Genomic DNA, 13,198 nt, shown 5'->3' on the forward strand with positions numbered 1-13,198 from the left:
CCTGAGTTTCTTTCTCAGAAAAGAAGATATTTTGAAGAACGTTGATGATCAAACAACACTGAACCCCATTGACTTTCATGAACACAAAACTCCTGGGACATTTCTCAAAATATCTTCTGTTGTGTTCCACTGAAGAAAGACAGACATGCAGATGTACAACCATGACAGAATGACAGAATATCGTTTAACAAAAATCATGGTTCCTAAGTAAAATGTTCTTTGTTATGGGCTCTGTGGTTCCATAAAGAACATAAAAATGTAAGAAAGAAATAGTTAATTTAGGAAGCTTTGACTGAAAGGTTCTTTGGAGTACCCAAAATGTTTTTTTTCTATAGTCTCAGTAAACAGCACCTTCGTTGTACAATCAATGTTCTTTTTACATTTTTAATTACCAAAAAAAAATGTACTGTAGAACATTTTAAATATTCTATATAATTACAATCCTCTTTACAAGCTACGGACCATTTAATGAAATGTTACAGTTTTTCTCGATTGCTAACACACAATTCATGAAACAAATCACCATTTTCTGACAACTATAAACACATTCTCAGAACAATACACCAACGTGTACAAACCCCACACACAAACAGCCTCATTTTGCAAAGGTTTAACCATGTTCTCATTCAGAAAACACAAACACATAATATAATGAACTGAAGTGTCAAGATGTAAACTCAAATAGCACACATTTGTCCATCAGTAAACATTCAGTGGCAAAACTGATGACACACCAATCAGAATCACAGGATAATATCAATAGGAGCACAGGTAATTGTGCATCCTAGAATCATCTACTGCACTTTATACTACTTACTGTAAACATAACGTATAATTACAGTACACACTTAAGATGAGAGAAATGTCACTATTCTGTATCGAGTAAACCGAATAGCACGTGTGGACCCTGAATCTATGATTGTCAAGTTTATTTGAAGCATTTTTTTACTTTACTTTTTTTTATTTGCAGAACTCAGAGAAGACTACTTACAAATTTTTTTTGTCAGGAGTCCAAGAAATTGCTATCGTATCCTGAATCGATATTGGGCCAAAGGTGCATAGGATGCCATGTTTATTTATATATTTATGCAATTGTATTCTGCATTGTGTTGCATACCCAGTTTATATTGTTTTTTTGGTTTTTGAACTTTTCTTGTCTTGTCTATTTCATCTACTTTCATCTAAGATTACTTACCGTAACAGTAGTGTAATATTTTATTTTTTCCTAAAGCCCATTGTGGCATTTTGCTCTTTCTGCACTCTTTAATGTTGTAGATTGTTTTAGACACAAATTACTATTTTCTTGAATAACAATAAAAGGTTTTAGTAACAGTGTTTTGAATTGATCTCACCAGTGTCTACAACTATGTTGTAGTGTGAGTGTTTCTGAGGACTTGTGTGTCATGTTTGGGGGAAAAGTTTGATTTTTCAGCAAATTTGAATGATTTAGAGTGGAGAGCTTCATTTTGACTTGAAAATAGGATGTTGAGGGAATTGGGTGAGAAGTTATGGATTTGTGTTTAGAGTTTCGAGAAAAGGAGCCATAATTTCAAGAAATGTGTTTAAGCAATCGAGAAAAACTGTAAAAAGCTCCACACACTCACTCATCAACGCGCGCGCGCGCGCGCACGCACTCTCCTCCCCGCAGCAGAGACACCGGAGCGCGCAGCAGAAGCTCATCATCCACAGCAGGACTTCATTAAAGCACATGAAACTGGATTCGTTTACTCTTCATCTGCAAAGCGTCATGTCCTCTTCCACAGAGATGACGGCCACCACGCAGATCACTCCTGAGGTTCTCCAGAAACTCCTGCAGTATTATAACCTCTCCCGACAGGAATTCATCCACACCTACAACATTCAGCCTCTGGTTTACATTCCCGAACTCCCAGCTGGAGCGAAAACCACCTTTGTGGTCATGTATGTGATTATTTTCGTGCTGGCGCTGGTTGGAAACAGTTTGGTGGTTTATATTGTGGTGCGTAAAGGCGCGGCGCAAACGGCGACGAACGTCTTCATCTGCTCTCTGGCTGTCAGCGATCTGCTCATCACCTTCTTCTGCATCCCCTTCACACTCCTGCAGAACATCTCTTCAGAGTGGCTAGGAGGTTAGATTCGGATTCAACTCGCATTTACACTGAAATCTTGTATTACGCGATCTTGTTTTATGGGTAATTGACTGTGTATCATGCAGTCGAGCGCGCACTGTAGTGTCCAAAAGCGCACTTCATCTGAAACTAATGCTCTCATTTGTTGGAATATTTGCTGAAATATACTCATTTTTAATTCAACATCAAAAATCTAAAAGCTCATAGAAACTACAGCACCATGACGATTATACATTTGTACGGTACCAAAGACGTTCTCTGTTTGGCTGAATGGTTCCATGATAACCTGTTTAACATAAACGGAACTTTTGTGTTGCACAAACAGTTCATTGTAGAGGAAAAAAATTGAAATGGTTCTTTTAAGAACCTTGGACTGAACGTTTTTTTGGAAACCAAAAAATGGCACCACAAAGAACACTTAGCACCTTTATTTTTGTACTTTTTATTTGAAGTGCACTTTCATATAAATTGTAACATAAAGTGCTGTATGTACTGTAAACCTAATGTTGGTTTGTCAGCCATCCAGAATCACTGTTAGTTCAGTTTTTAAGGATCTGTAGCTCAGTTTTTGTGCTACACTGCAAGGGTCATGGGCTCGATTCCCATAGCACCTTATTGTAAAGTGTTACCAATATATTATATATAAAATATAAATCATTTTCAGTACTAATCACAATCCTTATAAAGATGATAGAGCAAGGTGTGTTAGTTCCAGTCTATCATTCTACCGTATATCAAATTATACACATTGCAATATATGATTATGGCCATTAGTAATAGTACTATGAAATTACCGTCTGACACCATACTCTGTACCCTGTATTCGTTAGTGAGGGTCCGTGTTCCTTTGGGGGAGTTTAATGGCGCATAAAGTCTCTTCTGTGCTGTAGATAATGAGAATCTGTTTATAAAGTCAAGTAGACTAACATTTGCGTGAGCTACGTGTTCTACCTTAATGAACTCTGTAGAGATGCCGGTGTTGTGCCCAATTTTGACTCCCCGCCAGATTATGACTCCCCTCATTGATTTTGATGGGGGATTAGCTAATCCTAACCCCTCCCCCACACCTAATCCTAACACCTAATGTTAGTGGGGGATGGGGGAGTCATAATTTGGCAGGAGTCATTTTTTGGCACAACACAGGCACACTTTAGATTAAGGCCCACAAAGTACTGCATAATTGAGTACTGCATAAACTTCTACAGTACATATCTGTAGATAAAGGGGAACAATATGCAAAGTTTGGGGGAATAAAGGGGTAAGATAAAATATTTATGAGGGAACTGCATGCCATATAAACATCCAAACCAAACCGCTCTTGAACTACTTGATTATAGTCTCAAAAGATCAACATCGATTTTGCGCTTTTAACACATTTAAACTCAAAATAACTCATAACTAAAAGAAAGTATTTGTGACCAAAATGAATCCTAAAGTCAAAACTCTTGTCAAATTTACAGTTGACTGTCTGCGTGCTTCCTTCGTGCTGTTGCGAAAACTGAACACATCATTGCCCTTTAATTCATGTTTGCTATAATAAGAACCCCATACTTAATTAATATCCACAGAAGCTTATTTATGGGTACATTGTGATTACAAAAATATAGTGTATGTTCACGCTGAGATTGTTGTGTAGCATACAGCAGGTCATGCATACCACCTTATATTAAAATACAGTATAAATATTCTTTTGAATTTCCTGACTTCGTTATTCCCCAAACTTTGCTTATTGTTCCCCTTTACCTACATATATGTACTGTAGAGGTACAATTAGTTACCAATTAGTTACTAATGATGCGGTACATCGCGGGCCGTAATCTAAAGCGCTACTGAGATGCCTTCACACGGATCAAAACAACCAGCAGTCAATTCTTTTCACAGAGGTTGTGGAAATTCAGTTCAGCTTCTGTCCATCCCTCTGGACACACTTGTATTCTGTAATAAATCTCTCTGGTGGTGATAGATGGTCCTGCTGTGACTGCAAACTCTTTCTCATTGACCTCTCGAGATCCTGCTGGTGGAGATTAAAATGATTCATTTCAATACAGATTTAGATATGTTTATAACGGCACAAACATCTGTCTGTCTCCTGGGAGTTGTTCAACCACCTCTAGAGAAGTGACAGACCAATATATTGTTGAATGTATATTATGTCATTGTAATGTCAAGTACAAGAGTCTGAGACCGAGTTTTTGTGCGTGTTGTGTGTGCAGGTGTTCTGGTGTGTAAGACAGTTCCTTTCGTACAGACAACAGCCATCGTGACGGGCATCCTCACCATGACGTGTATCGCCATCGAGAGATACCAGGGCATCGTTTATCCGCTCAAGATGAAACGAGAGTACACGCCCAGGAGAGCCTACAAAATGTTAGGTGAGCTCAAGATCCTCTTGTTCTAATGAATGCACAACATGTGCAGTGTTGTGTTTGTGTATGAAACGGAAAGACCTCACGGATAGATATATTTAAATAGATATTTATTATATGTATACAGGTGTGGTGTGGATGGCGGCTGTCATGGTGGGATCTCCGATGTTGTTTGTTCAACAGTTAGAGGTGAGCGAAGAGATGAATACTGTGTTTATTTCAATCTGATCTCAGAATGAGATTTTGATCCTGAAAGATGTTAAGGTTATATCATGAAAGAATGTTTTTACATTACATAATCTGTAAATTATGATTATAAAGCTCTTTATTCATGAAAATCTGAAAGCCACGAACGGATGCACTCACACGACATCAGTCTGTTAAATATCTATTTGAAAAAGTAATCATAAATGTATTGAAATGATAATCGCAGGCGCTCTGTGACTTTTTTTTCCACTATATTTATTTGATTTACTTTTGAAATGTGACCATTGCTCGGCTCCCGTGGCATCATGGGATAGAGAAGTGTCCATTAGTGATGGGTCGTTCTTGAACGATTCGTTCATTTTGAACGAATCTTTAATGTGACTCGGGAAGAATGAGTCGTCTCGGGGAGTGATTCGTTCAGTCGCGCATGCGCAACATTCTATGGGTCCTGTACTGGAATTAGTAAATTAACTAATTTCTCTGTCCAAAGCTGTCACGTCATGTGACAAAAGAATGATCGACTCGAACCCGAAGACTCGAGAGGTGAACTAATCAATTCTCTTTCCGGCTCAGACTGCATTGGTAAAGCGTACAGGGCTGTCATGTGATGAACGAACGACTCAAACCCGAAGACTCGAGAGGTGAACTAATCAATTCTCTTTCCGGCTCAGACTGCATTGGTAAAGCGTACAGGGCTGTCACGTGATGAACGAACGACTCAAACCCGAAGACTCGAGAGGTGAACTAATCAATTCTCTTTCCGGCTCAGACTGAATTGGTAAAGCATACAGTCACGTGATGAACGAACGACTCAAACCCGAAGACTCGAGAGTAGGGTTGTGACGGTGAGGAAATTTTCCCACCGGTTTATCGATATGTGACAACACCGGTAATACCGATATCACCGGGGGGAATGGGGGGTGGAGTTTCCCTCTTTTCCTTCGCTTTTAAATAGCCTATGCCTGTGCGCATTTCACTTTCACTTTTGAATTAGCGGTTAATTGCCAATTCGGCGTCAATGCTTGAATAAACTACAACAATACAGGGGGAAAAAATTCAAACTCACTTATATGAAACAACAAACTTTTATTAATATAACGAATAAAAATACACCATGCTATATAGGCTGAAAAAACGGAAAATCAGCAAACTGTGGTGTGGAACAAAGTAGCCTAAATAATAGAACGTTTATCACGTAGCCTATTAGAACGTTTTTTAAAACGAATAAGGAAATAAAATAGGACTAAATATATTTTTTTAATTAAATAAGGTAAAACCAAATAAGTAATAAACGAATGTAAAAAAAAAATTCCAAAATCACCTTACATAAATGGCAAGTCAGCAGTCTTTTCAAAATAAAAAATAAATAAAACTAAATTGGCTTGCTTGCAGTTTACATGTTCTTTGCCAGGAAACTCAACACGTTGACCTTCTCTGGCTTAAGGTGGGATCTTGTGGGGGTGACGATGTTTCCCATCGTACTAAACACCCTCTCGGATGCTCAGCTTGTCGCACACACGCAAAGATTTTTTTTGCTACCTTTGCCAAGAGGGGGAACCGACTTTCATTATCTTTCCACCAAACGAGAGGATCCTGCTCTGTGTTGATGGGTGAATCCTGAGCATAGGTGCAAGTGCTGTCACCACCTTTTCTGGAATGGTCAGATTTGCTGTAGCAGTGCCTGCCTTTCTTTTTAAAAAACTAGCTAAAGTCTTTTTTCTTTTGACCTGTGGCTCGACGCCGGTGGTTTCCTCCTCAGTTGCTCCTCCCTCTCTCGCGGGCTGCGCTGACTGCGCTCTTCTACCGAGGATGACCGCTTCTTCCTCTATCATCTTCTTGGTCTCCTCAACATTCGGGTCGTAGTAGTCACCCCGGTAGCGCAGGTCCAGGAATGTTGCCTTTCGCATAAGCTGCCGGCTTGCTTCTGGCAGAGCTCTATATTTCTCGTCTAAGATTGAAATTATGCCGGCTTTTAGGTTGGCTGTCAGTTGTCCATCCTCATCCGATGGGGCCAATGTGTCCTCTTTAATGAGACGCAGCACAGGGAGAAGAGATGACGCCGTTACATCATTTTCGCCCGACAAAATGTCGGTGAACTCGCTCATTGGCTTCAGCCATGTGATGATCACATATTGGTCATCAGCAAGAACTCGATTGATGGCCGTCCTTTGCTCTAACATCTTATCAATCATTTTCTGCTTGGAGCCCCAGCGAGTTGCACAGTCCTCGGGGAGAAAATAAATTACTATTATTATTATTATTATTATCAATAATAATTAAGAAAACTGCATGATATATGGCATTATGGGCCTAGACTATGATTTTATTATAGCCTACTTTATTTACGTTTTTTTGAAACTAATAATAAACTTACAGTCACAAGCGAGTGTTCGGGAGGCCAAGCTCGACCTGGGCTTTCTGCAGCTCCCTTTTCCTTCTCCAGCTGTGAGAGAACATGCCGTACGACAAACCGCTAGGGCACGGTCTGTGCGGGCTTTCTCCGTCTTCTCAATAGTGTTGGACACAGCTAGGTTCAGCTTAACCAGGGCCAGCCTAAATTACAAACAGCCGCTTTAATGTTGCTTCCACTGTCCATCGTGATACTCAACTCAACTCAACTCAACTTTATTTATATAGCGCTTTTACAATTTTCATTGTTACAAAGCAGCTGCACATGAGACACATTGACTACAAGCAAAACAATCAAAGTTGTACCTGTAAAAACAAGAAAAGGTTGAAAACACAGAAGACAGACACACCCACACACAAAACACTCCACGCACACAACACGCACACACACACACACACACCAACACACACAGACACAGAGACACACACACACACGTACGTACACAGACAAGTACGCACACACACAAACGCTCAGTGAGAGCACACATTTAGGATAAAGGAGAGAGAAGCACAGGTCAAATATAGCAGATAATAAAACAAGACACTTTATTGCCTTCTAACCCCCAGTCATGCAGAGCCTCCTGCAGAGCATCGGCCAAGTTAGCGGCAGTGTGGTCCTCTGGCAAAAAACTTGTTTGGAGGCATTTTGACACCAGTTTCCATTCCGTGTCAATAAAATGGAACGTCAGTGACATGTAAGGTGTCATTTTTGTGCTCGACCACATGTCCGTTGGGAGTGAAAAATGTTCGACTGTTGAAATAGCCTGTTGCAGCTCACCCCGGACACGGTTGTAGGCACTTGGGATAGCGGTGTAGGAGAAATATGAGCGCCCAGGCAGTTCATATTGGCTGTCGAGTGTGTTTATTAGTTCTTTGAAAGACTGTTTTTCAACCGTGTAGAACGACACCATATCTTTGCAGATATATTTAGTCACTGCATCAGTACATTTGTTCCACCTCACACTGTCCCTCTGATATTTTGTGCGTCGCGCAAATGCATCACTAATTGATGGCTGTGCCTGTGCGTCTGGCTTCTGCGGTCGACTTTTTGCTGCAGGGCCCATTTTGGCAGCCTCATTTTTGTGGTGCACTTGAAGGTGTGTGTATAAATTACTTGTGTTTCCTCCGGATGCTGCCACCTTCGTCAGGCAAAGTTTGCAGATTGCTTCGTTAACATTTTCAGGTTGAATGTTTGCATTTGGTTTGAATCCAAAATACTGCCAAATAGGCGCTTTTGCATTGCGTTTTGAAACTAAATCGTCCGCCATTCTCTTTCTTTTTAGTCAGCTCGACTCCTGCCACTGATCTGCGACGTGACTGTCACTCGGCATGCATTGCGCGCGCAGCTGATTTTAGTTTTTAATTAGACACTTTTTAATTAGTGTCTGTCCTCTTCTAAACTAAATGGTTTATTTTACTTACTTAAATATTTGAATAATAAAAAAAAAAATCAAAACAATGGTGAGAGACGGTGCCACGGTGAGGCAAGTGACGTAACGGTGTTGTGACTTAACACCGGTATAACTGCGAACACCATCTGTCGCGGCAAGCCTACTGTTTACACAAAACAATCCCTCGGTTTTTTACACTCATTATTATCCGATAATATTTATAATTATAATATTAAAACAGTCACACATTACACATCCCAACATGCCTGAAAATGAATTCAACCAGTGCTCAACCTGATGCAAACGTGCCTTGATCAAATTCTAATTAAAAAGACTGATGGCCTCTGATCTATCGGTTGGTCAAACACTTGATATTTCTACGCCGCCTGTCAGAAGGCATAAACTCAAAGTACACGTTCAAGATGTGCGTGCAGCCCCTGTATGGTTTTTCAACGGTTCTATATAGCACCTCAGTCATCCCAAAGAACCACTGAAGAACTACTGAAGCACCAAGACATGGGTCTATATAGCACTTAAAGTGTTTCCATGTGATTACAAGTCAAGAACCAATTTTAGTGCTTATACACTCTTAAAAATAAAGGTGCTTAAAGGGTTCCTCACAGCGATGCCATAGAAGAACCATTTTTGGTTCTACGAAGAACCATTAAGTCAAAGGTTCTTTAAAGAATCATCTCTTTCTTACTTTTTTATAATCTGAAGAACCTTTTCTCGCAGCAAATAACCTTTTGTGAAGCGGAAAGGTTTTTTAGATGTTAAAGGTTCTTTATGGAACCAAAAGGTTCTTCTATGGCATCGAAGAACCTTTTGAAGCATCTTTTTTTAAGAGTTTCAAACACAACACCGCATCAGTTTTCAGTAGCGAAAGCTCTTTACAATATCTGTCAGAGTATAGTGAGTTCATTCTTACAGTACCTCATGTCATGTGTGTTTGTTCCTCAGGTGAAGTATGATTTTCTGTACGACCTCCATCACGTGTGCTGTCAGGAGCGCTGGCGTTCTCTTCAGCATCGACAGATCTACACGACCTTCATGATGGTGGCTCTGTTTCTGCTGCCGCTCGCCGCCATGCTCTTCCTCTACAGCCGCATCGCAGTCGAGCTCTGGATCCGCAAACGTGTGGGAGACTCGTCCATCCTCAGCGCCATGAACCACAGAGAGATCAACAAAATCTCAAAGTAAACACACACACACACACACACACACACACACACACACGCACACGAATACTGTATACGTGCAAGAACAACCTGGAATTGAAATAATGAAGATGTTGGGATGGAAAACAAAACAACACGTAGCATTCCACTTTCAAATGTAATAGATTTCAAAGTTAAAAGAGAAAACACGGCTGAATCATTGTACCAGAACTGAGTGTGAATGGGATCTAGATGTTTTGGTTTATTTGTATTCAACTGCCTGCAATTCATTTCATTACAAGAGCTTCTATTGACAACGAGGCTGGTGTTATATTATTCTGTTGTTTTATTTGTTTTTGTGCTTCAAACAGAAAGAAGAAACGTGCCGTGAAAATTATGGTCACTATTGTCCTTCTGTTCACCATCTGCTGGGCTCCGTTTCATATCGTCCACATGCTCTTCGAGTACAGTAAGTGTTTTTAGGACACATCAAAAATATGTTTCTTTCTTCATATCTTGAAAAATGTTGGAAGCCAAATAACACCACTCACATTGACTTCCATTGTACGAACACAAAACCACAGAGACATTTCTCAAAATGTCTGCTTTTGGGTCCCCCTGAAGACACATACAGGTTGACAAACGCATGAAGGTAAATAAATGATGACAGAATTTGCATTTTTGACTGAACTGTGGCTTGAAGTCGTCAGGTGTCTGTAGTTACACAAACATCAGGAGGTTTTGAGAAGCTGCTGATGTAAATGACGGTACTTCAGACACAATCAGCTCACAGCGGGACGTTCACGTGATTTAGTGTATTCACAGTAAACTACATACAGTACGAGGAACATGATTCATGCGCTCCGGGTCATTCAAACCCATAATCATCATTAACACACAGAACCTTCATCATTAAGCTTGAAACACCCACCTAACCTAACCTAACAGGGGGTCAGAGATTATTTAACCTCCCTCAGTTTGAGTGACACTCGCAACAACACAAAAGGAGATGTTGAGCTCTTTTATAATCAGGGCAACTGAAGGGATACATTAAATCTGACCCCCATCAGATGAGGTGGAAGAAAAACAGGCTGTGAGTGCCATTACAAGTGAAATTAAAGCGTGAATAAGTGAGCTGAGTGAATCGTTACAGCCCTATAAATACATCATCTCCTTCGGCATAGAAGCGAAAACATGACAACATCTTTGTCCTGTGTCAGCCACCGTAGTTCTTTAAAAGGGAGGGTGGAGGGGTGGAGTGAGCCGTTGGTTGTAATTCACAACCTCACCACTAGATGCCGCTAAAATCTACACACAGAACCTTCAAAGTTGCTTGAAAAAAAAACACATGAACTTGACATGTACAAAAACACATGAGGTCACATGTACGGGTGAAACGTGATGACATGTTGTGAACCCAACCTCTTGTGTCGTGTGTTCAGATGATCTGGAGAAGAGCTACGACGAGGTGACCATCAACATGATCATCGCTGTGGTTCAGGCCATCGGCTTCTCCAACTCCTTCAACAATCCCATTGTCTACGCCTTCATGAACGAGAACTTTAAAAAGAGCTGCGTGGCCAAGCTTTCGCTGTACCTGCGGCGACTCGGATGCCAGGGCGGCGCCAGAGAGCGAGTCAACGTCAGCGTGCACTTCTCCAAACATCTCAAACCAGAAGTGTTCAGCACCAACACGGGCAGCAGAAACACCGCCGGTCATCACACGCCTCGCAACAGACATCTGGAAATGCCCACACGCTCCTCACAGCTCCCGGCCGTCAAGTAAACACAAGACGACAACATTACTGTTGACATCAGCTGAGAAGCGCAGACGTTGAGATGTTCAGCACGACAGAACGAAGCGTCAAAGCGAAGAGCGGCTCTGTGACATGAGATTCAGGAGGAGGACTGCTTTTCAAACATACAACAGACAAACCTCACATGAAACACACGAAGGGGCGAAGCATGTAACTGTGAGAACACTGGTCATGGGTTAAAGAACAAACCGTTATTACACATCTTAAACAATATATTCCACATCAGAACAACGATAGCTAGAATTCATCCATCGCCCCAAAGTCTAGGAGCTTTTTTAATGGGTTTTTGGTTAAAGGTGCAGTTCGTAACAATTTTGCAGTAAAATATCCAAAAACCACTAGGCCAGTGTTATATATTTTGTTCAGCTGAGTACTTACAATATCTCAAATGTTTCCAACTACTTGTAAATCGTGAGAAAATGGCCATTCTAAACAGTGACACGGGGCTGTGCGGTCACCTGTCAATGGCGTCATATCCGTGTTCCTCTTTGTTACCGCCTTTACTGACGTAGAAACCGCATGACAACAGTGTCGTGGACAAATGCAGAAGTAGTGTCTAGCGTCTAGCAAGCCACTAGCTTGTTTCCAGCTGTCACTTATTTACGGACCACAATTATTCACAACAATTATAAAACTTTACCTCATCCGCTAACATGATTTCTGATGGCCATCAGCGGTGGAGTTGAAGACCACAGATCCCATCATTCCACGCTCCTTCACAGCGTCATCAAGCTACGGCATTGTTGTTGTTGTTTTAGTGGCGTTTTTTACAAACTGCACCTTTAAATGCCTAAAATAAGTTTTGTGGTTAACCTCTAAATATCGTCACATTTTATTCTGTGATATAAATAAAACTATAACCTGCTCATGATTTTTTTAAACGTTTAGGCCCGATTCACATTTTGCGTCTAAAACCGCGCGGAAAACGCCAGCTGCGCCTCTTTCTCTTTTCAAATGACCCGCGGTGCGCGCGTGGAACTCCGAAAAGTTGAACATCTCGGGACTATCTCGATGCAGCACCGACGCGCCTAGAAAAATGTGCGGTGCATCGCCCCCTATTTGCGCGCGTCTACATTTAAAATAACGAATATGCGCGCTGAAAATTCACTAAATGTGAATCGGGCCTTATCGGGCCTTCATCCTTTATTGTGCAAGTTGCTGAAAGCGACTACATCCTTTGGTGGGGAGCTTATTTTTTCCGCGACCTTCTGGGGTCACGTCTATGGGCAAAATGCATACACTGTAAAAAAATCCAACTTGCAAAATGTTCTCCCTACAAAGATAAATAAGTTACTTGAACATAGAATTTTTAGTTAAAGGAGTCAAATGATTGTTTTGCACATACTAAACAAAATTAGCCTAAACACGTTTCTAACAAAGATTATTTTGTTGACTGGACTTAGATTCTCAAGGTTTTGGCCAAAATGCGTCCGAAAGTTTGCCCAACTTACAAAACAGAGTATTCTGAACAAACAATATTGCAAGAGATTGAAAGTTCCCAAGATGCATTGCAGCATGTTCAATTCTGTTTTTTATTTGTTTTTCTTTTAAAGATTAGTGTTGTAGTTCTTGCTGGCTTAATTTATGCTTGAATATCGTTGTTACCGTTAGTTATCTGTTGTGTTTAGAGATTTTTTAATGAATGATGGTTTTTGATTGTTACCGTGGTTCAGGTTTGTGTGCAAGTGTCCTTATTGATGTTTTTCTGTATGGACGGAGAGTTGAAAACAGAATCAAGATTTC

General features: G+C 40.7%; 3 protein-coding genes across 3 annotated transcripts in view; 1 reads left to right on the forward strand and 2 right to left on the reverse strand.

The window, feature by feature from the left end:
• Window positions 1-1,677: 1,677 nt before the first annotated feature.
• On the forward strand, window positions 1,678-12,892 carry qrfprb (pyroglutamylated RFamide peptide receptor b). The gene is made up of 6 exons (XM_057358221.1): window positions 1,678-2,108; window positions 4,322-4,480; window positions 4,602-4,663; window positions 9,442-9,677; window positions 10,010-10,107; window positions 11,081-12,892. Exons 1-6 carry the CDS (start codon window positions 1,709-1,711, stop codon window positions 11,422-11,424), a joined length of 1,299 nt encoding a protein of 432 aa, XP_057214204.1. The 5' UTR covers window positions 1,678-1,708; the 3' UTR covers window positions 11,425-12,892.
• LOC130568954 (uncharacterized) lies at window positions 5,806-9,529 on the reverse strand. Its single transcript, XM_057358223.1, has 3 exons — window positions 9,415-9,529; window positions 7,056-7,234; window positions 5,806-6,906 (listed from the first exon to the last, which is right to left on the reverse strand). The coding sequence occupies exon 3, from the start codon at window positions 6,871-6,873 to the stop codon at window positions 6,217-6,219; it is 657 nt and encodes a 218-aa protein (XP_057214206.1). The 5' UTR covers window positions 6,874-6,906; window positions 7,056-7,234; window positions 9,415-9,529; the 3' UTR covers window positions 5,806-6,216.
• Window positions 12,893-13,005: 113 nt separating the features above from the next.
• The window catches only part of polr3a (polymerase (RNA) III (DNA directed) polypeptide A), a 24,175-nt gene continuing 23,982 nt past the window's right edge, over window positions 13,006-13,198 (reverse strand). Inside the window, 1 exon segment of the mRNA XM_057358224.1 lies at window positions 13,006-13,198. This exon segment is cut by the window's right edge and continues 1,163 nt beyond it. The gene's annotated coding sequence lies outside the window, so the exon portion shown is untranslated.

This window comes from Triplophysa rosa, linkage group LG18 (assembly GCF_024868665.1).
Source record: "Triplophysa rosa linkage group LG18, Trosa_1v2, whole genome shotgun sequence".
In the NCBI taxonomy this organism is placed as follows: domain Eukaryota; kingdom Metazoa; phylum Chordata; class Actinopteri; order Cypriniformes; family Nemacheilidae; genus Triplophysa; species Triplophysa rosa.

Excerpts from the sequence above, each read along its gene's own strand:
- qrfprb (XM_057358221.1), top strand. The coding sequence starts at position 1,709 with ATGAAACTGGATTCGTTTACTCTTCATCTGCAAAGCGTCATGTCCTCT. Across the intron at positions 9,678-10,009 it reads GAGATCAACAAAATCTCAAA|AAAGAAGAAACGTGCCGTGA; the intron begins GTAAACACACAC and ends TGCTTCAAACAG. Across the intron at positions 10,108-11,080 it reads CCACATGCTCTTCGAGTACA|ATGATCTGGAGAAGAGCTAC; the intron begins GTAAGTGTTTTT and ends TCGTGTGTTCAG.
- LOC130568954 (XM_057358223.1), bottom strand. The coding sequence starts at position 6,873 with ATGATTGATAAGATGTTAGAGCAAAGGACGGCCATCAATCGAGTTCTT.